The sequence below is a fragment of the Plasmodium inui genome, assembly GCF_000524495.1.
Source record: "Plasmodium inui San Antonio 1 unplaced genomic scaffold supercont1.10, whole genome shotgun sequence".
NCBI lineage: Eukaryota > Apicomplexa > Aconoidasida > Haemosporida > Plasmodiidae > Plasmodium > Plasmodium inui.
The window spans coordinates 353309-378497 of NW_008481844.1; the positions used below are offsets into that span (position 1 = coordinate 353309).

Consider the following 25189-nt stretch of genomic DNA (forward strand, 5'->3'; position numbering starts at 1 on the left):
CATACATAGTATTTCTGTATACCACACATCTATGCTATTCCTTATCCAACATATATAAATGGCAAAACATATAAACATATTCTGTCAGTGAAACGTGTGAGGTTTAAATGGCACATTAGCCGTGTTCCTTGTTTCATAATGTCTAATGTCTTTTTATAACATTTTTATTAAAATGAAATATGTCTCATTGCATTTTTTCTAAATTATGCAAAATATATTGTTCTAAATGTATTTCATGCGACCATTTTTGAAGCCTTTACCATTCACTTATTAATAAACTCACTGTACAGGAGGATACCCGTTAGCAATAATAGTAACTTAGGAACAGAAAGGTTACAAGTTACAGGTACGTGTGGGACATTGACTAGGCCTAAAAAAGTCTTGTCTCAGAGTACATGTTATTTCGCATGTTGTAATATATTTATAGGTGGTTTAACTGTTTTCATGCCATTCTGTTATACATATACATACGTACATACATTTAGACAAGTAATGACAGGAACGTATCATCATTTTACATTTTTGTAATTTTTTACACTTTGAGATATGAGAAATTTAAAAATAAAAAGTACATCAACTGCTAATAATGTACCCTTTGTGATATTTGTTTTTATGTTACATTTTTGAAGGAAATGAATTATACGCTATTCTATTTAACAGCGGTTTAATGTGGACTGTTTTTACTTGGGACGTCGAAGTCTGTATTACCCAATTGGGAGGCAAATGTCCTCTCCTGAGTAGTGAGCTTTACAAATTTATTCTTTTTTTTAGTTTCATTCGGAGTATTTCACAGTGAATAGTGAAAAAGTTGAGCTGCTTCATAAAATTGTGTAAAAAAAAGAAATGTCAATTGTGCTAAATTCGTGAAGCGTAAAACTTTTCCCTTTAATATTAAAAGGGAAATCTTATTACAGATTCAACCCCATAATAGAAATTTCTTAAAAAAAAAATCAGCAATGAAGTGGTTCTTTCCCCTTTTTTTTTTTTATTGAGCTACCCTAAATGATGGTCTTCCTGGGAGGAACGAATAATACACGTTTTCTTTTTTGTGATTGAACGAAACGAATTCGACATATTTTTTAAGACATGCAGTCCATGGGGGAACATAACCTCTTTGTGCGAAGTAATTTAAATGCATTATCCCCAATTACATAAAAAAGGTAAATATATAGAAGTAGACTGGGGAAAGGTTAGCGAAAAAGAGAATATGATACATATTCAGAGAAGAAAAATGCGGTGTACACGAAAGGGTTAACAATTAATGTTCTAATTCATTGTAAACTATGCAAAATGAGGTGTTTCACCATTCCGATAAAGCAGTCCATGCGCTGGAAGAAGAATTATTTTTAAAATAAAAATGACCACTTGGTTAAATGTGCTGCCCAATTGCACTGTGCAATGCATGTAGATACTATTAAAGATGTCGCAAGAGAACACTTAGGATAAGCAATTATAAAAAAAACTGTACCTTACAATTACCTGTATCGCTACATTCCTGCAAATAATGACATAGCAGTTATGCAACTATTTCATAATCGGAACGGTAACACCTGAGCAGTGGATACAAATGTGACAGAAGGAAATAGCCACGACTGTTTGCTTGAAATAGTTATGAGCATAAAAAAATGTGTAAAATTCCGCATAGAAGAGGTACCTCATTTTTGTCGACATAATACCTTTTCCGTAAGTATACAACTGCTCGCAGTATTATAACAAAGAAAGTAATGAACTGTCTAGCGAAGAAATGTTCATTTGAATGAAAATGTCTTTACGACAGAATACATAAAAAATACAGGGAGAAATTTTTTTTGACGTCAGGTTATTGAATCATTAGTATAATAATAGGTCTAAAGTTAAAATAACTGTTCAGGCAGTTAATGCGTAAAGGTTTATTCTATGTAGAAAAGAAAAAAACATAAAAGGATGTCTTTCTCAAAAATTTCATCAAGCTTGATGTTCTTCTTTATTTCTAAGATGCTAAATTGAAGTTAATCAGTTTCTGTGATTTGTTAACAGGGAAAGGGTCTTATAGTGCTTTGCAACCATACCACACAAATATTGAGCAATAATTTTATTTTACCTTCACGCTTCGTATAAGCGTAATGCATAAATGTACATATATATATATGGTATAATTTAATGGTAACTAAGATTTAACGTATTTTTTTAGACGTGTTTCCTTTTGATGGCAATTTTATTTTCAACCATTTGCGCAGACCATTTGGGAGTTTCTTTTTTTTTTCAAAAATGATGAAAAAAGCACGAAAAGTAGAAAAAACTCTGCTATATATACGTGTAGCATATTAAAATGCAGTTTAAAAGAAAAGAAAAAATATAAGAGGTAAGAATAAATTATAAATGCGATTTGTTCAATATTTAAAAAGATGTATGAGAAATTTTTTCCTTTTCCCCGCGTCATAAAATATTTTTTTCAGCAGAATATTTTAAACAACATACTTGCAGCATTAAAAAATACGCCCCCTCCAAAAGAAAGTCCTTTTTGGGGAGTCGCAACCCAAAGGGCTTATAAACGATTCCCATTCTCCTTTTTTTATGCCTTTGAGAAAGCTACAAAAATAAATGCAGTATGCCATGCATATGGCATTTGCGTTATAAATCATGCTTGCTTATGTGGCGATAAATTAAAAAATATGTTCAAACGTGCTTGAATGAAGAAAATACCATTCATATATTTATATGTATTACATCTTTATTACATATAAATTGTCGCGAAAAAAATAAAGCCGAAAAGAAATATTTTTATAAAAAAAAAACGCCCGCAAAAAAATTTCCCAAATGAACTGCAGAATGCAAAACGAAAGAATTTTTTTTTTCACTATATACCATTTGTATATATATATGACAAGTACAACCCCAAATTAAACGAATTAAAGCAAATAATTAAAAAATAAAGAATCAAAACAAAAGGCCAAGGAAGCGCAATAAATTGAAAAAAAGGCCCAAACTATAATTTTTCGTTTTCTGAAGTATAAGAATTTCTTTAAACAAAAAAACTTACAAGATGATGAAAAATTAAAGTTAACGCAGATTGTATTAAATACATGGATGAACAATTGGGGGAATAAATTGGTGAATAAATGAATATAAATAAATATATTACATTGCTTTCACATTTTTCTCCTTGCGCGAAATTAAAAAAAAAACTACAAATATGTTTGCCCAGAGACTATAAAAAATATATACATATTTTTACTCCCATTTTTAAAAGTCCTTTCTATTATCGTGAGCTTAAATTTTGTTGTTAGCTTAAGCCATTCTTATTATTTTGCGTAAAAACATATTGCATAGTTTGTGTATTGAGCTACAATGCGCTGTATGTATTAACTTACGTGCTGCTGCCTACTGCCGTGCACACCCATGTAAAGGAAAACTTTTGTGTTGTTTTATCGTGCCCCATATTTTTTCCACCTCGCCCTCCACATTTTATTCGCTCGTTATTCCTTATGCGTGTAAGGCGCATGCATAAGTAATTTACCTATACGCAAACGGAAATTGCCGTGAAGTATATACTTTATACACATAGCGGCCACTTATATAAAATCATTTACCCCAAGAAACTATAATAAAATGAAGAGCGGACAAAATGAAAAAATAATGGACTATTTGTCGTGCACCCTAGACGATGTAGTTGACAAAGAGAAAAAAAGTGGAAAAAATAGTATTTTAAATTTAAATAATTCCAAAAAATATGATTATAAATCAAAGTTTTTTAGTAAAAAAGACCTAACGCAAAGTAGCTCAGGTTATCGAGGCAGAGGAGGAGGGGGTGAAAGGTCAAAATTTACGAGCAGTAGAAGACCAGGAAGTTTTAAGAAGCCATTCTTTAGCAAAAGATTAATTGATAAAAAATATAACAATTTCAGAAGTAAAAAAATTTACTCAGGCCCAAGCAGAGATTATTTTAAAAGTAGACCAAGCGCTCATAATTCCCGCTACGCTTATGAAAGTCATAATATTCCCTATAATAACAAAAATTTCGTCAATAAGAAAAATTTGATTAATAGTGTTAAATCTTCTGGAACTACATACGTGGGTAGTAGTAGTGTAGCAAAAAGCAAACCAAGAAAAATATTTAAGCCAATTCCATCATCGAGGACAACTGTAATTACTAGCAGTGCAAATAGCTATAAAACTGTACAAGTTCCAAGCCAGAAATTAAGCAACTTAAATATATCCCTTTTTCGTAATAAGAGAACCGTTGCTCTGAGGACTAATCGACCTACCACCAATCTCTCGGTAAAAAGAAGTAACGTCAGCACGGTTAACAAAAGTAAAGTGGTTAGAAAAGCAATACAGAAGACCACCATAAAAGCGAAGACCAGAAAAAGTGTCAACGGATCTAAGTTTAAACCGTTAAATAAATACTTTTTGTCAAAAATTAAAATTGTTACGTCGTTAAATAAAATCCCATCCCCGCTGAAGGAGCAGAAGGACACGGAAGTTAATCTCCCGGAGTCTTTGAATAATCCCAGCGCCAGAAAGGATTAAAGTTATCCCACGTATTCTTGTGCTACGACAAAGCGCAACAATGGGAGGGGTATAAGCGCAGGAAGTTGAAGCTAAAGGAGAGGAGGAAGACAAAGCTAGACACATTTCAATTGACGAATTTTTAGCCGATAAATAAGTCTATATCATTTTACACTGTTATGATGAGTACAATATGCTGTTTGTGTTTTTTTTGTTTTTGTGAATCGTAAAAGATAAATGTAAAGAAGGCAAACCGTAGGCCCAAAAAAAAATGCGATGTAAAAAAATAAAAAAAGAAGTTAACCAGATGGTGAAAAAGTCGTGTAAAAAAATGTGCAAAAGGTGGTGAAAAAATGTCACATGTAAAAGTATGGTTAAATGCTGTGAAAAAATATAATTTTTAACTAAGCATGCATACCACATACACGTACACGCATGAGCACGCGCCCTCACCTTGCTTTACTGGCATATATGTCATGTTAAAAAAAAAACGACGAACAAACAAAGTACCTGTGGCATTTTTAATGTTCCCGTTACCATATATAATAACATCATCATATTTCTGTATATACATAAGCCCATTTAGAGAACTTTAATCAAACAAATTCCCCTAAGAAAGGTTTCATATATGTAAATGACGAAAGAGCAATTTTTGTTTAGGGTTAACATTAAATGGTTTTTTCCCCCCTAAAGTGTAAATTAAAAATAGGTATCTTTTTTTAGTAATTTTTTAAGCCTTTTTAATTGCAGTGTGGTGGAAAAAAAAAGGGGGGGCAAAGGAAGAGATAGGAAAAGAACGCATACATTAAGTTACATATTTGAACATGTGATTGCGTGCTGTAAGGGACCGTTTGAACGTTACCAGGTTGAGAGAACGAACGAGGGATACCAAATAGAATATTCTTACAATATAAAGAAATGCCTTTTACCGTTGAGGAGATGAGCAATTCCCGCATACTGTGCATGCCCCGGATAACGCTTACGATGTGGTACAAGTGGAAGGACGAAAAAAGATAGAAGAAGCCCTTTACGTTGTGATATTTTGTAGCCGTATTCTATCGTCCAAATATTACCATTGACATTTACGTTTTTTTCCCAAAGGTAAATTGTGGAATAACGCAGGGGCTAACGGGAGCATGCAGAAGCCTTTTTTTTTTTTTTTTTTAACAAAATTTCGTCCATTTGTATTGCTCACAGCGAACCACACTAACGTTGCAAACACGTCTGTGTGTTAAGGGAGAGAATCGTGTCTCACCGCTTTACAGAAGTAGCAGTAGAAATGGTGGAATTTTTAAAAAAGTTACATATGGAAGAAAAAAAAAAACAGAGGAAAACGCGTATTATATCCAATTCTTAATCAATTTCAAAGTACTACACTCAGGGGGGAGAAGGGACTAAACGAGGGGCCATTTTATAGCGAACATGAGCTATGGAACAAAAAAGTTACCTGGGCTAAAGGCGAAATGTACACATAAATATATATGAATACAGTTCTCCCACGCCCCAGCGTTTCAGGGAATCATTTTTCGTCGTAGGCGTAGGAACATCAAGTGGTAGTGCTCCGGACAAAAGGAATAGAAAATAAAGGAGTTTTATTTTTTACAATTCTTTGCAGATTCATGAGATGTGTTATCTATAATTTTTATAGCATATCAGATTTTTAAATCATGTTTCCGCTTTTCGGAGATGTCACATTTGAAGATGCCTATTTTCTTAACAAAAAAAAAAATCAGTCAATTCGACTGTTTGAGCGTGTTTAAAAAAGTGCCAAACAGGGATACGCATAAAAACACGCATACATATATATATTTTTTCATGTGTGTGTATACTTGTGTTAGATTATTCTATTTTTTCAGAAATGCTCCTTTGCAGCATTTATATCGATTTTCAGTACACCATTTAACGTTTCCAGTTAGGTAATAATTTAACGTGGCCACCTTATTTCCTCCACAAAGGTGAAATGAGTTTATTTTACGACGAAATGAAGAAGGCAATTGTCGCTGATTTGAATTATTTTTCTCCATTGGAAAAAAAAAAAAAAGAAAAAAGGAGAAAAAAGGAAAAAAATTCCATCGTAATTTTTTTTTTGTCATATTTTACAAGTGGAAATAACGTTTTAAAACACACCTGCGCATTTGTTTGGCGTGATTTAATTCTCCGCTTTATTTTTTCTGTAACATTATTTTTGCAACTTTTTTTTGTTTACGCGAGATGCAAACTTGTGCATCGATTTGTTGTAAATTCTGCTTTTTTTTTTTTTTTTTTTTTCTGTTTTGCTTTTCCCCCAACCATTTAAGGTGCATAAAGAAAAAACTCCTATATTTTGGTTATTTAAAACTATATATACATTTTCGCCTTTAATTTTAAATACCTCCCGAAACGTATTACGACAGCGCTTTTTAGCTGAACAAGTGCAAAGTATAATAATGTACAGAAATTTTTTGCCTCCCCGCCGAAACGCCCATATTTTCTCCCCCTTTTAGTTGTAATGATAAAAAAATACCTTCAATGAAACATTTTTCTAAAAGGGGTATTTTTTAATGTAACGAGGTAAAACCTGCGAGAGAGTAGAGGAAATTTCCTTTGGCGAATAATCAAAAAGTATAAATGAACCAAACATTTAAGTAAACATCTGAATAAAAATCTTTTGCCAGAAAATCTCGATTTTTTATAACTCCAATTTTTAATCGAATTGTAGAGTTGTTTTTACCTGTTTGGGAGCAACAGAAGAAACATATGTCATGAGATTTTTCTTCCGTTTTACCGCGCCACGCTTACAGTTGTTTTGCTGCTCACTTGAGAAACTATAAATCGCACAGGGTTCTTCCGTAGATAGGGATGTTTTACCTTTTTTTTATATACCAACTAGTGAATAGCGAAGATTTTCTTATTAGCCAGAAAAGTTTACCCACATCGTGAACGTCACTCTCTGTGCATGTAAAAGCATACACGTCGCAGTTGTAGAACTGCAAGAAGTGGTCAAAAAGGGCAAATCGGCAGTAAAACTTCCAAGGTGCCAACCTTCCAAGTCGCCATATAGTGAAGATCCCAATGGAATAATGTCCTTTCTTCCGCGTTAGAGACAAAAGTGGAAAAACGTAAAAAGAAACACAGTGCAGTGAGACGAACATATTTGAGTAACCCCAAAACTGCAACATTTTTGCGAGTTCATATATTTTTCCCCCCTCGCCCAAAAGGGCTCTCCCATTATATACCAGCTCGACATCATTATTACTCTTCTTGTCGCACCATCTCCGTATAGACGAGGATATAACTGAAAGATTTAGAAACTCGGAAGAGAGCCGATAATTGCTAGCCAAAAATGGTTGTCATTTGGCACGAGTGAAGAAACGCACATATATGTATAACTGAGCCGACTTGTAGAAGAGCTCACCAGAGAACACTTATCTTTGCACCGAAATAAATTTTCAGCGCAAAGTGGGAAACTCCCATTCCTTGGCAGTTGTATAGGGGGAAATATAAACCCACGTTCACGTTAACCTGTACATATGCAGTTATGTAGATTTTTCAGCACATGTGTCCAAAAGGTGTGGGACTGCCTATACACATTAAGGTGGAATTTTCTTTTCAGAAGGTGCCGCACAGGGTGTGGGAGGTGCCGAATTGGATGTAGAAGTTGCAGAATAGGGTGCGGAAATTGTCGAATCGGGTGTAGGCGGTGTCGAGTGGGGTGTAGGAGATGCCCCGTTGGGTGTGGTGGGTGCCGAATAGGGTATAGGAGACCATGCAGATGCGCTGTGTAGCCCGGCTGGACGGAACCCATGTAGATGCGTCGTGTAGCTCAGTTGGACGGAGCCCATGTTGCATCTATGTGGTGATCTTCGACTGTGGGGGGAGGAAGAACTAGACACATGCAGAAAATGAACGCAAAACTTGCCACACTCGCCCTGCTTCTCTCGCTATTGCGTCGCCAACTATGGGAGATAACATGCGTGAAGAATAATGTAACCGTGCCGAAATTTCAAATCCCAACAAATGGAGGGCGGAAAGGGCCATATGCACCACCCCAAGAAGGATGTGCAAAAAGAAGATACCTCATTTGCAACGGGCTCATTTTAAAAAAAACAAACAAATTAGGAAGAAGATACTCATTTCACGATTTGATTTATTCAAATAGAAGAAAAAAAATAGTCAATTTGATTTACATAGATGTAATGAAGAAAGATAAAAAGAAACTCGCAGAGGCATTGGACAAAATTGTACAGAAGCAAGAAAGTCTAAGTTTCCCACTAGCATTTAAACAGATCATACATTATTTCCACACAAATTTTGTCTATTATTTTGTACTTCTCTATATTCTAGATAATAACCCGTGGATGTTGTGCCTACTTAAAAAAGTGAACAAACTATTTCATGATAAATTCAGAGCTAATTTGTTTGGAAAAACAACGTACGACATTTCTACGTTTCAAAGGAAGTACATCTGGAATGGAGCCTTAATTGATAGATACTTCAAAAGGCTCTTAAAGAAGCATCATAGAAAATTACGGGTTCTAGTAGATGTCTGCTTGAAAAAAGATGAATACTTTTTCCACACCGCTAACCAAAGCAGATGCACTTACAATCGCGAAGATAACAACTTTGATGATGGCCAATTTCTTTGTGCACTACGTAACATACATGCCATACATTTTTATGACATTTTTGAGAAACATTTTTTCAAAAAAACTATTAACACTATTATGAAAATGATTAACACTAATGTGCAGTTGAGTCTTTTGAAAAATTTTATTAGTGATAGATATAGGGCTCAACAGATTATGTACACGCACAAAAAGTTTTTCGCCTTAACTGTTCAGAAAAACAGTACGGCCTTGTTTAGCTCATTTGTCGAAATGGAAACGCTGAAGGAAAAAATGTCCTACCTTCTCGAAGAAACGGTAAAGAGACAACTAGATGTAGCCATACCCAATTTAAGAATAATGAATTTTCTAAACTTGTCTCTTATAATGACCAAGTTGTTGTTAAAGAAGCTCACCCAAATGGTGTTCTATTTCGTCATGTTGTACATAAAGAAAAAGGCGCACGAAAGGGGAGGGCACCTCATGCGGGTACTAAGTGCCCTTTCGTTTGGCTAACTCAAAAGGGGGTATGTATGCGTGTTTGTTTATATGTGGGTGGCTTAAGCTAGTTTTCTTGGGAAGGTCCTAATGCACATTGGAAAATAGCCTATCCCACGTCCACTAAAGAGGTGAAGCGTATTCTTTGAAGCAAAATTATTCCCAGACATCGATGGAGAAAAGAAAAGAGACAATTTTCCCCCGTGGGAATCTCCAAAAAGGTGAAATTTGCTCCATACGTCTAAATATTGTTTTGTGAGGAGTTAAAATTTAAGAAGGCCACATGGGCAGACATATGTGAATATATTTGCCTACGCGGGTGTGGATGGGTGTAGGGGAAGTTAACAAACCGTAAAGCAGAGAGTTCAAAAAATGGAACAGACGAGAGGATAGCATTGCATATCATGGAATAACATGGAATAACATGGCATAACATAGCATAGCGTAAGGTAGCTTTACATAGCAGAACGAAACAAATGAGAATCCCTTTATACCTTTGTCATACTAAAAAAAAAATGTGAAATCACTGGTGGAGGACTCCACGGTGTGTAACGTGTGTCCACGAAACAATAAGGGAATTTTACGCAAGTATGTGGACACCCTCTCCCGGGTGGCCGCAAAAGAAGAAGCTCAATTGTAGGGAAAATTTAACTAGCGAAAAATTTCCACTCTATTTAGATCTGTTTCTTTTTTGGAAGCGACAAATTGGTGGGGGCACATGGAGGCGGTTTCTGAAGGAATGGGCTTGCTTTTGTATGAGCAGAGAAGATTTTGCACACTTGGACACACAGAAACGCAGTTAGCATTTCGCCGGTGTTACAAAAACTGGGTGACAGAAAAAAAAAGACAAAAAAGACAGAAATCAAACGCGAACAGTTGTTTTTGGGTCAGCTTGCTTGTCGGACAAGTGCCCCGTTCAGTGCGTCATCAAGGGGATTCCAAACGCAGAAGCAATTTCGAGGTTCACAGAAGGGAGGCAGTTCGGTGGGAACTTTTCTCCTAACAGTGCTTGAGAGACCCATTTCGTCGCCTTTTTTCTAACTTCCTTAACCCAGCAAAACAGGTGTGTATTTTTGTGTGTACGCGCACTGGCACACGTCGGGGGGATGGATCCACTTCCTATTGGGAGGAAGCACAGTTTCACCTCCCCCTACCTTCCCGCTAGAGAAACTTCACCAAAACGGGTAGACAGATAATAAGCACAACGATGAGGATTGCCATGGATATGTAGAACATCCATTTGGAAGTAGACCTTTGAATATTCCTCGCGTCAATCAAATCGACATTTGCCTTCTCCGTGAAGTATTGCGCATCGTTAACATTATCGTGTATGTTACTTATGACTTCATCATTCATCTCAATAAGAGCAGACAGTTCTATTATGGTTTGGTGTAAATCGCAAACATTCTTCTCTAACGTCCTAACATCTCTATATTTGGATTCTACATGGGTTAAGGCACTTTTTAAATTATCATGGCCTTGTAATTTCCACTTGACTAAATTCTGCGTATTTATATCATCATGATTTAGGACATAACTGATATCTTCATCAGTGTACTGTGGGTACATAATTTTTATATGTCTCGACATTTTATCTTTCATACTTTCATTGTAATCATTTTGAATCCGTTGGTAACTATGTAAAGCTTTTTTGAATACATGGATTAAGTTATCATGGATATTTTTTTTTATTATTTTATTTTGTTGCGATTTGGGTACAAATTTCTTGCTGACATTTTTTATTTCCATTTTGATGGACTGAATGCTATTATTTCCATTTTTTATTTGCATATTTAGTAGCAAACTTAATTCATTTTCCTGTTCTGTCGTTATGGCTAAGTTGATTTTTTTTCTTAACACTTCTATATCATCAATCACGGTGTAGATTTTTTTAATTTCTTGTTTTATTGAATAGACATCATCTACATAGCTTCTCAAATCGTCGTTCCCTTCCCCAGGAATGTCTATAACTGTGTCCCCCCTGGGCTCTATAACGTTATCTATTATTTCGTCATTTTGAAACCTGAGGACTTGTGTCATATGCTTGGCATTCTGCTGCTTCTTGATCGTGGCTAGCTGCTTCACTTCATCAAACAGGTCGATCATTCTTTGGGCCTTGGGGAGCGGCTCAAATGTGCCACACAGACATGTGTATATAGGTATATATATTTAGAGGTATATATATTTATAGGTATATATGTATATACCCCTGCAGAATGCGGGCTAACGCGCGGACGTGTCACTGATGTGCCAACGCATCAACGAGCAGCACGGTGACAACGAGACGGCTCCCCCCTTCTCTCCACTTCATCATTTATCCTAGGTCTATTTTTCAAAGGCGTGGAGCGTTCGCGCGCGGGGCGCAGGGCCAAATAAGGTGCTCCCGTTAGACCTTGCTCCGCCTCTACTGCGTCTATCCTTCTCTGCCCCCTCGTTGCGACTTCACACGTGCTTGATTGATACACCCTTCAGACAGCTGCTCATTTTTCAGAGCTTGCACACACCGTTCGGGGGGTCCCGTCCTTTTCGCCGCGTAACCGCGTAACCGCGTAACCACTCAACCACTTTGTCTGCCAAATCGGGGGCCGCCAATTTTGCAGCCCTTCCGCATTTGCCCGCGTCAAATTTGAGGGCGATAACTGGCCGAGTGGGACACGTGCCCAGCTGCTAAGCTAAGCGGCTATGTCGAAAACCTGCCCTTGGCGAAGGTGGACGAACGGCTTTTCTCTTGCGTATCGCAGATCACGTAATGGGGCCTCCGCGACAGGGAAAAAAACAAAAAAAAATAAATTGTAAGTTTATACCACTCGTGAAGGACGTACCTAGGTTTCTTCCTTTTTTTTTTTTTTTTTTTTTTCACGTTGTAGGATTTTTTTATTTTTTAATTGGCTCTCTCGTGAAGATATGGCGAAGAGGAAAAAAAAAAAACGGAACAAATGGGAGGAGTGCAAAACTGTCCAATTGCCAAATTGCGAAATTACCAAATTGAAGTGAATAAATCGTGGGCGGGGGGGCGAATGGATGAAGGGGAAAATAAACGGAGAGAAAGTTAGGAGCAATCCCGCCTGTCGTTTAATTTGTTTGCAAAATTTAGGTGAAGTGTTTAAAAAAAATGCCCACCCCTGTAAGAATTTTACTTCGCGCAGAGCAAGTTTGCGTTTTTACGCTGCTTCGCACGTTTGGTTTGCTTAAATTCCTTAGCTTGTTTGACATGTTTAACGTGTTTGGCTGTCCTTTCGGAAAATTCCCTGTGCGGTGTCTTTCCCCGTCCGCATTCGTTCCTTTTGAAAAGTCGCGCGGAACGGCTTCTTACCTTGCGAGAAAAACAGAGCTGCTATGCAAATGGACACATGGGCCAAGGGGAAGAAAAAGGCGTTAGGCGATTTTTACCCCCAGCGAGGAAAATGGCTGGAGCGCACAAGTGACCGAAGGGAAGAACGAGCTGAAAACAACGTCAAACAGGGTCACCCCCGTTGAAAAGGAGCATGTCAAATGGCCCAACTAACCGCGTCGTGGTTAGCTAAAGGGGCATTCTATGCACACACGCCAAAAGAGGCATCCTTTTTGAGCTTTTTAAAAAGTGCATAGTGTGATAACAGAATGGGGGGCGAAGTTCCAAATGGAAAAAATGGCATTAAAATAAAACGGAGTCTATAAATGTATGTGTATATATGGTATATATAACGTAACTTTGACGAAGCTGAAAGAGGGAAAATTTCTTTTGTTTGGCCAATTTTCCAGGGGTTCCCAATTGTGATGCCATCTTTGCTGACAATTTCTTCCGCACTTACTCGGTTTCGCCAGGGGGCAGCAAAGACGCGGCAACGGGTGGTCTGCGCGCGTTTGGAAGTTAGGGCGTTCACTTGTTCACGCGTAGCAACAGGTTAGCGCGGTTGCGCTTTTTTTCTTCATTTGCATTCACGTGTGTTCACTTGTGTTGGTTTGCGTTCCTTTGTGTTCACTTACGTTCACTTGACTTCACTTCCGTCCGTTCGTGCCTCTAATCGCTTCCTCACCCATCGCGCCATTCGAATGGTGCCGCGGTTTCCCACAGAGGGAGAAATTCCCCCATTTTTTCCCACGCCCGCATATTTGCACACACATACAGGAAACAAGCGAATATCCGCCCAGAACAAATTACGGCGTCAAGTTTTTTTTTTTTTTTCCTTCGCCACTCTTCTAATGTAACGGTTAATCGGGGTAGTTGCAAAATGTCACAAGTCTGATATTTTTTTTTTTTTTCCCCAAATGTAGATATGTACATATATATGTACGAAATATAAACGTACCTGTGTGAAACCACCGGGCAGGGGAGCGAATAACCAAATTCTCACTCGCATCACCCGTCCAGATGCATTGCCCCTATTTTGTTTGTCACATTTAATTGATCTACAGATTGGACACTACTTTCCTTGCCATAGCCATTTCGCTGTAGTACATTTTTTTTTTTTTTCCCCCCAAGATGTTTTACTTCGATCCCCACAATTTTCTCTACGTGGGGGGATGCTTCCTTGCATCCGTCTGTACCCTCTGCGTCTGTAGAAATAAGGATTTGTTTCCTCATATCAGTGAGAATAAGCCAATCGGTAAGCTACCCCTCAGTGGAGTAGTATCTCCAAAAGGAGGAAACAAACTGTTGAGCAGGCGAGGGAGCCATTTTGTCCAGATGGTGAAATAGTGAACATCGCTCGTCGTTTGTATCTTCCTCATTTTTGTGGCTCACGTACAGAGTGAAAGAAATGACGCCAAGGAGATTGTCTGCCCCTTCTTTCACATCACCTCTCCACACACATACATACATGAATACGTACATACAGCCATACATACACACACACATACGTACAATCCTCCTCTCAGGCCAATTGTACCGCCTCCTAAACATCCACAAGTATGAATCGTTCAATATCATCATTCAAATTCACCACATCAACTTAAAAATGGGTGACGATGACAACAGCAAGTACATTGTCCATCTGAAAATCGGAAACAGATATTCCTACACCCACTACTACAAGCAGTACCTCAACAAGATACACATAGAAGTAAAAAAAAAAAAAAAAAAAATGGGAAGAAAAAATAGGGAAGGAGTAGTCTCCTCCTCACTTAGGTTCATGCATTCTACATCTCCTTATGCATTATACATCTGCTTATGCGTTCTACATCTCCTTACGCGTTCTACATCTGCTTATGCGTTCCATATCTGCTTATGCGTTCACCATCCTCTTATGCGTGCGCCTCCCCTACCATGCGCACCCCTCCCCCCCCTTCACACAAGAGTAGGAAAGAAAAAACATGGTGGTTAAACAGAACAACGACACCATCAGAATCGAAGTGTACAAAAAGGGAACTCTAAAAAACACATTCATCGGATCAGCTGACCTTCACATCTACACAGACATCGTGAAGAAGTTGTTCCCCTGCAACATGTATTTCAATATATCCAACAAGAACCAAATAGTAGCAACAGCCTGCTTGTCTTTTCACTACATAAACTTAGACTGCATAAAGAAGGAGGACCAGATATACACCTCCCTATTTATCGAGACGATAATCGCTGTTCAGAAAAGCCACAGCAGGAATAATGAGATGATTGAGAAACTCATAAATGAGGGCAGGGAGCACTTCGATGCCATTAAGGAGACGGACGTCAGCTCGAGTAGGGCCACACTCACTTTGCGGCGCGCTATGATGCGCCAGGGAGTGTCAGGGAGTGTCAGGGAGTGCCAGACGGAACGCATTCCCAGAGTGCTCCCCCTGACATTGCTCCTCCTGACATTGCTCCTCCTGATATTGCTCCTCCTGATATTGTTCCTCTTCATATTGCCGCTCCCCCCGCGCAGCCATCTACAGGAACATTTCCTCCCTGGCAATCGAAGACAAAATTCGGCTCTTTTGCAAAAATTTGAATGGCTACCTGCTGCACAGCAATTTTTACATCAAGCGATTCTACAATAAGTACTTCTTCTACATGCACTTCTTTAAGGGAAAATTCTACTGGTGCTACTATAATGAGGAAGCCGACGCGAAGGTTCGTTTGGGCCATCCCTCAATTTTACACCGCACGAATTTGTGTTTATGCGGAACATTTGTTTGACGCGATCGTTACACACAGTGTGTCTGCACCCCCTAGTCATTTCTCCTCCCCCCCCCTCTCCCATCTCTTGCCCCTCACAGGTGGACAAAAACCGAGTGGGATACATCCGCCTCGAATACGTAGTGAACGTCTACAGTGACGTCTACAGCCACAAGTACTTCTACATCAAGTATAGGAAAAAAAGAGAGAAAAAGGAAAACTACTTATATCTTAAGACAGTGGAGAAAGACAGAAACATATGGGTGAATATCATTCACGACTTCATCATCCTAGTAAGTAATTACAGACGTGAGAAAAAAAACAAAAGAAATAGAATCAAGGAGCTCACAGATAACTATACTGAGGGAGCGTCCAAAGAGGCCATCGAAATTAACAAACAATTGTCTCGCTCTTTCTCCACGAATTCTATAAAAAATAAGTACCTAAATAAGAAAAATGTCGTCGATACCCTGAGCAACGTCGACAAGGACGAGGGTCACACCAAGGCTGCTGAGCTGGATCAGGGCTTGGGGGACGACTCGAAAAACATGTGCAATTACAGCGATTAGCCCAGCACAGTTGGCCCGCTGACCCAGTTGACGCAGTTAGCCCAACTGATCGAAATGTCCCCTTTTTTTTCGCTCTTCCTTTCCACTTGGGGGGGCTAAACATGTGCATGCCGCCAATCTGAGCAGACTCCGCGTGGGGGTCCCGCGGCGCTCCTATTTATCACATCATTTTACAGGCGATGTGTAGACACATGCCGTATATGTATGCTTTTTTTTTCCTTTTTTTTGCACCCCTCCGTGTGGCGATCCCACATGTGCCTCATTCTTAATTGCACACTTTGCATGTCGAATGATTTTAAAAAAGGGACAAGAGAACTTCATCCCATATTCACTTTCACTTGTGCATTTATTTATCTCTGTTTCTTCGTCCCTTGCTGCTCAGCCTTTTTGTAATTTAGTAGGTCTCTTTGTTTGGCACAAAGACGAAAAAAAAAAAGAAAAAAAAAAAAACCGAGAAGCGAAATTTTACATCGATTTGTAGACACATATAAACGAGTTGCACTGTGCGTGTCGCGAGCTATGCGTTTGAGATGGTCTCTAAAAGGCGGTTAGCCTGGCGCATGACGCGATCACTATCGGGAATGCCCCCCACGAAGGCATCTCCATTAGTGCTTTGGCAAAATTTAACAAACGGAGTGGTATCCACGAGGCTGAAAAGAAACTGGTTCCGAAAATTCTTCCTCAAGAAATTGTAGAAGAAAATAACCTCAGTGCATATTAGAAGCGATTCATCACATTCCTGTTTTAGGAAAATCCGATTTTCGCACTTGCTTACAACTGTCTTCTTCATTTCGTGTGGGTAAAATAGAAGAAAGTGGAATAATTTTTCTTCCCCTTTTTCGAAAATGTACGTTACATCTGATATTAAGAAGCTGTTTATCTTGTAAAATGATTCCATTCCGTTGGGGTAATTTCTGCTATTCTTCGAAGAAACACCTGCAACATTGCTACATCTGTGCAGTTGGAAACTCTGTCGAAGGAGGTCTACCGTCTCCTGGACACTTCCATACATGTACCTATTAATCGTTTTGTTATTATGGACTGTGGGCGGAGTGCCGCGCGGGCTGCCTTTGTCGCCTCTCAACAGATTTAGGAATTGCAAATCTTCCTCTTTTAACTCAAACGGGCTTTTAAGGGGGGCGCATCGGTTTCCCATTTGGGTACCCATTTGACGGTCCATTTGGGAACCCCTCCCCTCCAGCGCCCTCACTACTTCGTCGTGCACCTCTTCGCTTATCGATTTTACAAAATGCAGAAGGTATTCCACTTGGAGGGAGCAGTCGCTACGCAGGCCATGCAAGCTACCTACCCTATCTGCCTCCTCCGCGTGAGGCCCCCGACGTGAAAAAAGATCCAACTTCTGGAACAGCTTAACGATGGTACCCCTCTCACGGTGCAGGTTCTCCTCTAACCGCTTCATATGTTCATCCAAAGTTGCATCCATCTGCCCAATTTTCACAATCTCATTTGCCCCCTTCGAAATCAGCGACAGGAGATCAAACCTGCCACTTGCATCTCCCTTCCAGTTGTGAATCAAAATGAGCAGAAAGTTTATATAATCGGTGAAGCCCACGTGGCATGGTAACGTATCCGTTTTTTCTATTTTGCTGAACAAAGTTCCCTTGTTTGGTAAGGCAAAATTTGGGTCCGTCTGAGTTTCATCCATGGGGGGTGGTTCCCTATCAGAGAGCTTTCCCCCCACAGGGACGCTCCTTCCAACCGAGTCATCACCAGGATTTTCAAAACTTCCAGTCTCATCATGCACCCCGTTCGGAGTGGTCGACCTGGAGATGCGATCCAAGTCTACGAGGTTCCCCTTCATATTTATTTCTGCCGGAATTTCCCACATGGGCGGAGCAGCATCTGCAGAAATTGCTTCCTCTTTTCTGGAAAAGGAAGAATAATCTGAACTTAAAAAGAAGCGGTACAATTCCTGCATCTCCTGTTCATTTATCCTTTTAAAAATGTTACAAGACAGTAGAATCATTTTCATTTTCTTCTTCACATCTAACAGATGTGTATTCTTCTTCATGTGTTCGACTAGCCAACTGAAGAGTTCATAATTGTACAATTTCATTCGATGGAAAATTTGGACATAGATAAACAGATTGTTAACACTCAAGTCCTTTTTGTTTTCCTCCAACACAATTAAACACAAGGCGTATAGGTTTACAAACCTCACAGTGCTGGCCGATAGAGACAGGATTAATTTATGTAGGAGTATCTTCAACTGGCGGGCTCCTAAATTCTGTTCCATTTTTTTTCTTACTTTTTCGCTTACTTCATCGAAGTAGGTTTCAAACTGCCGTTGCTCCTCCTTTGGTGTAGAACTAACAGAGAGGGAATCTACCATCGGTAGGTGGCTACCACACATGTCGTAACGGAACCGGTAGGTTTGCATCTGCTTCTGACTGTTCTGACTGTTCTCACTGTTCTCACTGTTTAGCAAGTGGACGTACGTGTGTTGTCCGTCCTGCATCGAGGAGGCATTCTTCCCCTTTTGTGTGTAATGAAAACACACCACATGTTTGTAAACACATCCATTGAACGTTTTCAATATATCAGACACTACCCTTAGGGAATCAATTTGATTTCCTAACGATTGTGGTTCTTCCGATCGGCTCAACCGATTAAGTAAAAAATGGAAGAAGTTATAATTTAGGTAATTACAGAGTAGGCAGCTCTTTATAATGTTCGTTGTTTGGAAGAGGTTAAACGGGTTTGCCGTGTCGGCTGTGTCGATTGTGCTATCCCTGGAGGAATCGGGATCTTCCCATTTGGGTTCATCAAACAGGTTAGAATTCAGAGAAGGAGACTTCCCCTGGCTTAACCGCTTTTCCTCTTTTCTGCATTGTCCTATATACAAGTTGTTGTCCATGATGTGGCTAGCCAAAATGTCAAACAAGTCCTCCATGTTATCGGGTCGAAACTTGGAGAACCCATAGAACACATTCGTTAGATGCACCGAATTGTAGAAGCGATAATTCTGCATGACAATCATTTTCAGATTTCTCCACAGATCCTCATTGTACACGTTTAGATTAGCCAGGTGGAGAAGAAGAGACGGAGTTAGGAAGTAACTGTCGTCTCTCACTTTTTCATTTAAAATTTGCACGACGCATTGAAGGATCTGCTTATTTCTTATCCTCAGTTTGTGCATGGCTCCAATGAGACGGAGGATATCCTCTAGCCCCACTTTCCCTTTAAGGAGGATCTTCACCAGTTTGTTCTGTTGTCCATTTGGTTCCGAAAAGGCGTTTCTAATCGTTTCTTCAAGGGGGCGGCGCCGACAAGTAGGAGCTTCTCCTTCCATAGATGGATTCGAAGCTCCACCACTTGCGTAGACGTGGAGGACGCTGGAAAAGGTTCTCGCGCTCAACTTCTTTAATGGGGTTCCCTCCAAAATTCTACCATTAATTTCGTTTACCACTTTGTCGTACTGTTCTATCCTGTGTAACTTTTGGATGATGTGCAGGAGGAGACTCCGTTGGGTGTTTGTCAGTCGGTCCATCCTCTTGGATAGGATGTTTATAAGACTATCCACTACATCATCTATGTGTGTTTCTTGTGCTTCTTCCATTTGGTGGTCCCCCCTAACGGTGCCACGACGGAGGGCGACCTTAACGATATATTCACTCTTACTCAAACCTAGCAATAGGAGAAACACATTTTTTGTATTCACAAGGTGGAAGTTTCTTTTCTCTTTACCTACTTCGATTAAGTAATGCTTCCACACGTTTTCATTCTTCACGCCATTCTTGCTTAGGTAGAAGATTTTTTTACACAAGTTGTTCACTGCATTCAGTTCTGGCTTCACTTTTTGGCTCTCTTCCTGTGGGGACCCCCTTTTCGCAGCCCTTATGGACATCTCACTCTCCACTTTGTGTCTACCCCTTTGACTAGTATAATCATTTTCGCTGTGGATCCTTCCATCTGTTCCGATTCTATTACGGGGGGAGTATCCAGAGGGGTTATGCATTTTCCCCCCCACGGGGACGTCCACTGGCACGTCCACTGATTGTGCCACTTTTTTCTGCGCTTCCCTGTCGCTGCTTATTGCAGTCCTTCTTGCTTGCCTCGATGCTCCCCTGATTTGCATCAAATTGGTTAGTTCCGTCCTGTGCCGATGGCGATGCAGCGGGCTCCTCGCATGTAGTCCTATTTTGCTCCCCTTCCCCCACGATTCGGAGTTCTCCCTTTTTGGGCCCCCATTTTGTAGGGAGTGAAAAAATGCCTGAAAGGCAAAGTGATACGTTTTGTTGCGCAGAGGGTCACGTGTTAGCAGCATAGGCCTCTTTCGCGCCCCCGTAGAAGAGAAACACTTTTACAAAATGGGTCCCTTAGTTGTGGCTGCGCTTTGTTATATTTCCCTCTCCTTTGTGTTGCTACGCTGTATGATGAAGATCCTCTCTTTGGTAGTCAACAGCGGAGTGGCACTCCCCTTCGCTTATGTTTCCACTTGCGTAAGATACGCGTAAGAACGGGTACATGCGTCCGCTAATTTTTTTTTTTTTTTTTTTTTATGCAACCTTTATGGGATTTATTTTTTTTTCCATTTTGACCAAATCGAAGGGTTGAAGTGGAGAGTTCCCCCGGGGGGCACTGCACAAAACGGGAGGAGTCAACACGGGTGTGTCGCAGTTATGACACTTAAAAGAGATGTGTGCAGTTGTGGCGGTTTAAAAGGAGGAAAAAATAAAAAAAACAGCATAACCTAAGGGGCGGTGACACAAAATAGAGCAGCGCAGCGCATAACAGCGATTGGCACAGGTGAACTGAAAACACAGGGGAAAACTCACTTTGGCGAAAATTTTAAAACGTGAGCTGCGCCCCTGAGGCAGTGCTCACATGTGACACATATTAACCTTGGAGAAGTACGTCCACGGTTGAGAAGCAGTCACGTCTTCTCCTTCTCCTTCTCCTTCTTCTTCTTCTTCTTCTTCTTCTTCTTTCCCTTCCAATGAGGGTCTAATCTTCAGCGTGACTTGCACACTTTGCAGAGGTCGTCGAGGCCCGTTGGTACCATATATACCCAACCGTCTCAACTCATCCTTGGCAGGCTCCTATAAAGCAAAAAATTTAAAACCAAATGGGGAAACAAAACCTCTTAATGATTTTACAAAATAGAACCCGCTAACAATGCAAACTCATGGGGGAGGGGGTCAGGTCAGCAGCTCTCCTACCTGTACGTGTTGTCTATAAGTTTGTTGAATTTCCCGAACAGGTACGACTTCTCCACTCTCTTCAACAGGGGCCTCAGGTTTTTGTTTTTTCCTACGGGGTAAACGGTGGCATGAATTGCGCGATGAACGGTGGCATGAATTGCGCGATGAACGGTGGCATGAATTGCGGGGTGGTCAATGGGCCACCTCTCCACGGGGAGACACACTCCCCCAGAAGGAACCCTCTAAAACGGGAGGAGGGGGGTCTTACTCACCTGTAAAGCGCGCATAATTAATCCCGTGCAAGGTTAGCCTCTTTTTCGACTTGGACTTTGCGTGCTTCTGGTAGAACATGCTGCAGGGGGGAAGCGGCGCGTGGAAGTGGGTCAGGGGTGTGCAGAAGGGTATCCACATGGGCATACAACATGGGTCTACAACATGAGGAGACCCTTTCGCTGTAAAGGCTCCTTTGTTATGAACATGTTGGAAAAACACGCCGTGGCGCGCTCGGCTGGGGAAACGGACACATGGCGGTTAACTACGGGGTCGTGCTTCCTCAGGGACAGGCGGAATTTGGACTTGTTGGGTGAAATGTACGTCGAGTAAATATAGTTGCTCGCACATGAGGAGATTAAATTCACATGGACCCGTTTGCTTTTGGATCGAAACAGCACACTGCTTAGGAAGAACATTTTTCTTACGAGCAAAGGCTCTGCAGGTGTGCGCTCAGGTAAGAAAAGGTATCTATGCGGAGGTGTAGATAAAATTTTTTTTTTTTTTTTAATCCTGTTTATGTTTATCTCTTTTGCGAACCGTCCTTTTTTCTTCTTTTTTTGTTGTCGCTTGGATGCCCTTTTGTGATCTAATGAATGTTCGCTTGAGCAGTGGTGATATGGCGGGAAGTACCCCCATGGATATGATATGCTCTCTTGGCCCCAACTTGTGCCCTCTGGAAGTGCACCACAGATGGGTGATATGATATGCCTTGTCACGGATCTTTTCGCCCATCTGTGGTGTGGACGCTTCATGCGCATCCGCGAACCGTACGCACGCATGTGTGACTAGGTTACGTGTGCCCCTCTTGGAAAGCTGCGGCAAAAATTGTGTCATTAATTTGAGGCAAACATGGTGCGATGATGTAGCACTATACTTATACTACTACCACAAGGAGAGTAAAAAAAAAAAAAGAAAAAAAAAATCCAAGGAAACCGTAGTGCGATGAATAAGCCATCGAGTCATCCAAGAAGCCGAGCCCCTCGAACCACCACGCATCTCCCCGTAAACACAATTCTGCGTGGCGAAAGAAAACACCTTCGCACTATAAGCCACGTTTGCGCTGTGTACCTATGCTGTGTAGAGAATGTGCCACCAGATTGGTGTGTGCGCTGGCTGATTTGTTCCATTCCGTTTAGTTTCTCACTTATACTACTTTTTTTTTGTGCAACTTCTTCTCCGCCACGCGTGGCGAAACGTGGCATGTTAACACCCGAGCGGTTGATTGAACGGTTAAGCAGGAGGGAGCCAAACAGGGGAAAGTTCGTATCCACGCCCAGCGGAAGATGAACAAAAAGAAAGGGTAGAGAAGTAAAAAAAATACCTAAAACGGTAGACCTGTAAAACCTGCTAAACTAGAAAAGGAGCACCCACTCAGCGGGCCCAGACAGTTAGTCGCGTTATCAAGGAGCACGCCAAGGAAAGCATTTAGGAAGGCGCGTGATCGCCGAGCCGACATAGGGGAAGCTACACACGTGGGTGTGATGCAGTTGTGACCGTACTGAAATTGCACTGAAACTGCATTGTGATCGCATTCAACCGTACTGAAACAGCATTGTGACCGCACTGGACCGCACTGGACCGCACCGAATCGAAACCCCTTAGAAATGAAAAAGGACTACCACTCACAGACTCTGTCAAAATGTAAAGTCATTCTAGGCGGGTTCTTGATACACTGCACGCTGGGCAGCATCTACTGTTTCTCCAACATCAGCATTTACGTCATCTCTTATATGAAGATCATAGGTTGCTCCAATGTCAAGTACAAGGATAGTAGCTGGGTTTATGTCCTTACTCTAATTTTTCAGTGTTTTTTTGGCTTTTTCGGGGGAATGCTGAATCAGCATTTGGGCCCCCAGATTAGCGTCTTGCTGGGCGGGTGGCTCATGTGCCTGGGGATTCTCCTGTCCTATTTCACTGTGTTCAACTTTTACCTGTTTTTGATGACCTATGGGATTTTGTGCGGCATTGGATGCGGCATTGCCTACCCGATTCCGCTCTCCGTGGCGGTGAAGAGGCACTACGACTACAAGGGAGTGGTGAGTAGCAGCAGCGTGATAGCAGCGTGGCGGAGACGCACTGCACATGGATGAACGAATGGAACCGCCAATATGGACATTCCTGCCAATTCTCTCACCCGTCACCTGCACAGTGCCGCGATGTTTGTCCATTTCTTCCCCCCCCTATCCTTCTCTCACAGATCAGTGGAATCATCTTCGTGGGGAGAGGTATGGCAGTTTTCCTCATATGCCCCCTTCAGAATTACTTCATAAACAGATACAACTACATGCCGGATTACACCCCCGAGTTGGATCATACAGACGACAAATACTTCAGCAATCTGGAGATCCTTAACAGGGTTCCCTATCTGTTCATTTATGAAGGGATATTTTTTGCAATCATTCAGTTTATAGGTGCCTGTTTGATAGCAGATTCTAGAGAGACATCAAACGAGTTCTTACCTTTCAATGATAAGAGTAGCAAACTTCTATATCTGGACGATAGGGGGTATGCAAATAAGAGTCCCAAAGGAATGTCCAGCTCCTTTAGGACTCTCTCCAACACGTCAAATTTCTCCCTCAGAGAGTCTAACAGTATCACCTTCATAAATCGAGATTTCATCTTAATATGGTTGATGGTCTTCTTTAACTGGCAAGCTATTTCGTATACTCAGGTGTTTTGGAAAATATTTGGATTGAATTATCTTAGCATCGATGACAGATCTTTGTCTTTCCTCGGAGCTGTGTCTTCTCTCTTTAACATCATGGGAAGGATTTTCTGGGGATTCATAAGTGACTTAACGAGCTTTAAGACGGCACTGATATTGATGAGTATGCTGATGAGTTTCCTAACTGTTACATTAACGCTGTCTGGTTTATGTGGCAAGATTACCTACTGCATTTGGGTTTGCCTCATTTTCTTTTGTCATGCTGGGACCTTTTCCATTTTCCCTTCCATCACTGCACATACCTTTGGCACTCGTAATTTTGGTCCCATCTTTGGCCTCCTCTTCACTGCTAGGGCTTTCTCCAGCATAATCAACGCCATGTTGGCAGCCGTCATTTTGAACAACGTTGGGAATATTGCTATGTGTGCACTTGTTTCCATTTCCTCCTTCGTCAGCATCATGCTGGCGCTGGCTTTTTAGCGTGGAAAAAGAACAGGAATCGCGGGGGGAGGCGCTCAACGTGGGATGCCATCATGTACAGCTGCGTGGTGACCGACATGAGAGCGACGCGAAGAACGAGATAACCTCCGCATGCACACCCAGAGTCCCCACTTGAAGACGTACGTTAAAATGTACTCTTCCCTTTTTTTTTTTTAAGTAAACATTTGGAGAGGTATAGAAGAGTAGGGGTGTGATGACCCCATCTCAAAGGGGAGTACAGCGGTGCAGACGGGAAGCTACAAAGGCAGGACGCCCGAATCTGTTACCGCCCCTACATAGTGCCTTTCTCTCCCCTTTGAAGACCCAAGAATGTAAAAAGATGGAGCAGCCAAACGGTTAGCCACACATAGTTATGCTACTTTTACATGCTCATT

General features: G+C 40.7%; 7 protein-coding genes across 7 annotated transcripts; 4 read left to right on the forward strand and 3 right to left on the reverse strand.

The window, feature by feature from the left end:
• Nucleotides 1-3588: 3588 nt before the first annotated feature.
• C922_02788 (hypothetical protein) lies at nt 3589-4509 on the forward strand (the record flags this gene model as incomplete). The annotated part of the gene is made up of 1 exon (XM_008818387.1): nt 3589-4509. One exon carries the CDS (start codon nt 3589-3591, stop codon nt 4507-4509), a length of 921 nt encoding a protein of 306 aa, XP_008816609.1.
• A 3860-nt stretch (nt 4510-8369) lies between these two features.
• On the forward strand, nt 8370-9587 carry C922_02789 (hypothetical protein; the record flags this gene model as incomplete). Its single annotated transcript, XM_008818388.1, has 1 exon — nt 8370-9587. One exon carries the CDS (start codon nt 8370-8372, stop codon nt 9585-9587), a length of 1218 nt encoding a protein of 405 aa, XP_008816610.1.
• A 1143-nt stretch (nt 9588-10730) lies between these two features.
• Nucleotides 10731-11675, reverse strand: C922_02790 (syntaxin 1B/2/3; the record flags this gene model as incomplete). The annotated part of the gene is made up of 1 exon (XM_008818389.1): nt 10731-11675. The coding sequence occupies one exon, from the start codon at nt 11673-11675 to the stop codon at nt 10731-10733; it is 945 nt and encodes a 314-aa protein (XP_008816611.1).
• A 2356-nt stretch (nt 11676-14031) lies between these two features.
• Nucleotides 14032-16211, forward strand: C922_02791 (hypothetical protein; the record flags this gene model as incomplete). Its single annotated transcript, XM_008818390.1, has 5 exons — nt 14032-14155; nt 14427-14611; nt 14850-15225; nt 15410-15597; nt 15744-16211. The coding sequence occupies 5 exons, from the start codon at nt 14032-14034 to the stop codon at nt 16209-16211; spliced, it is 1341 nt and encodes a 446-aa protein (XP_008816612.1).
• Nucleotides 16212-16728: 517 nt separating this feature from the next.
• Nucleotides 16729-20499, reverse strand: C922_02792 (hypothetical protein; the record flags this gene model as incomplete). Its single annotated transcript, XM_008818391.1, has 1 exon — nt 16729-20499. The coding sequence occupies one exon, from the start codon at nt 20497-20499 to the stop codon at nt 16729-16731; it is 3771 nt and encodes a 1256-aa protein (XP_008816613.1).
• A 609-nt stretch (nt 20500-21108) lies between these two features.
• Nucleotides 21109-22065, reverse strand: C922_02793 (hypothetical protein; the record flags this gene model as incomplete). The annotated part of the gene is made up of 4 exons (XM_008818392.1): nt 21109-21184; nt 21395-21485; nt 21649-21728; nt 21899-22065. 4 exons carry the CDS (start codon nt 22063-22065, stop codon nt 21109-21111), a joined length of 414 nt encoding a protein of 137 aa, XP_008816614.1.
• Nucleotides 22066-23253: 1188 nt separating this feature from the next.
• On the forward strand, nt 23254-24794 carry C922_02794 (hypothetical protein; the record flags this gene model as incomplete). The annotated part of the gene is made up of 2 exons (XM_008818393.1): nt 23254-23685; nt 23847-24794. The coding sequence occupies 2 exons, from the start codon at nt 23254-23256 to the stop codon at nt 24792-24794; spliced, it is 1380 nt and encodes a 459-aa protein (XP_008816615.1).
• Between the last annotated feature and the right edge of the window lie 395 nt (nt 24795-25189).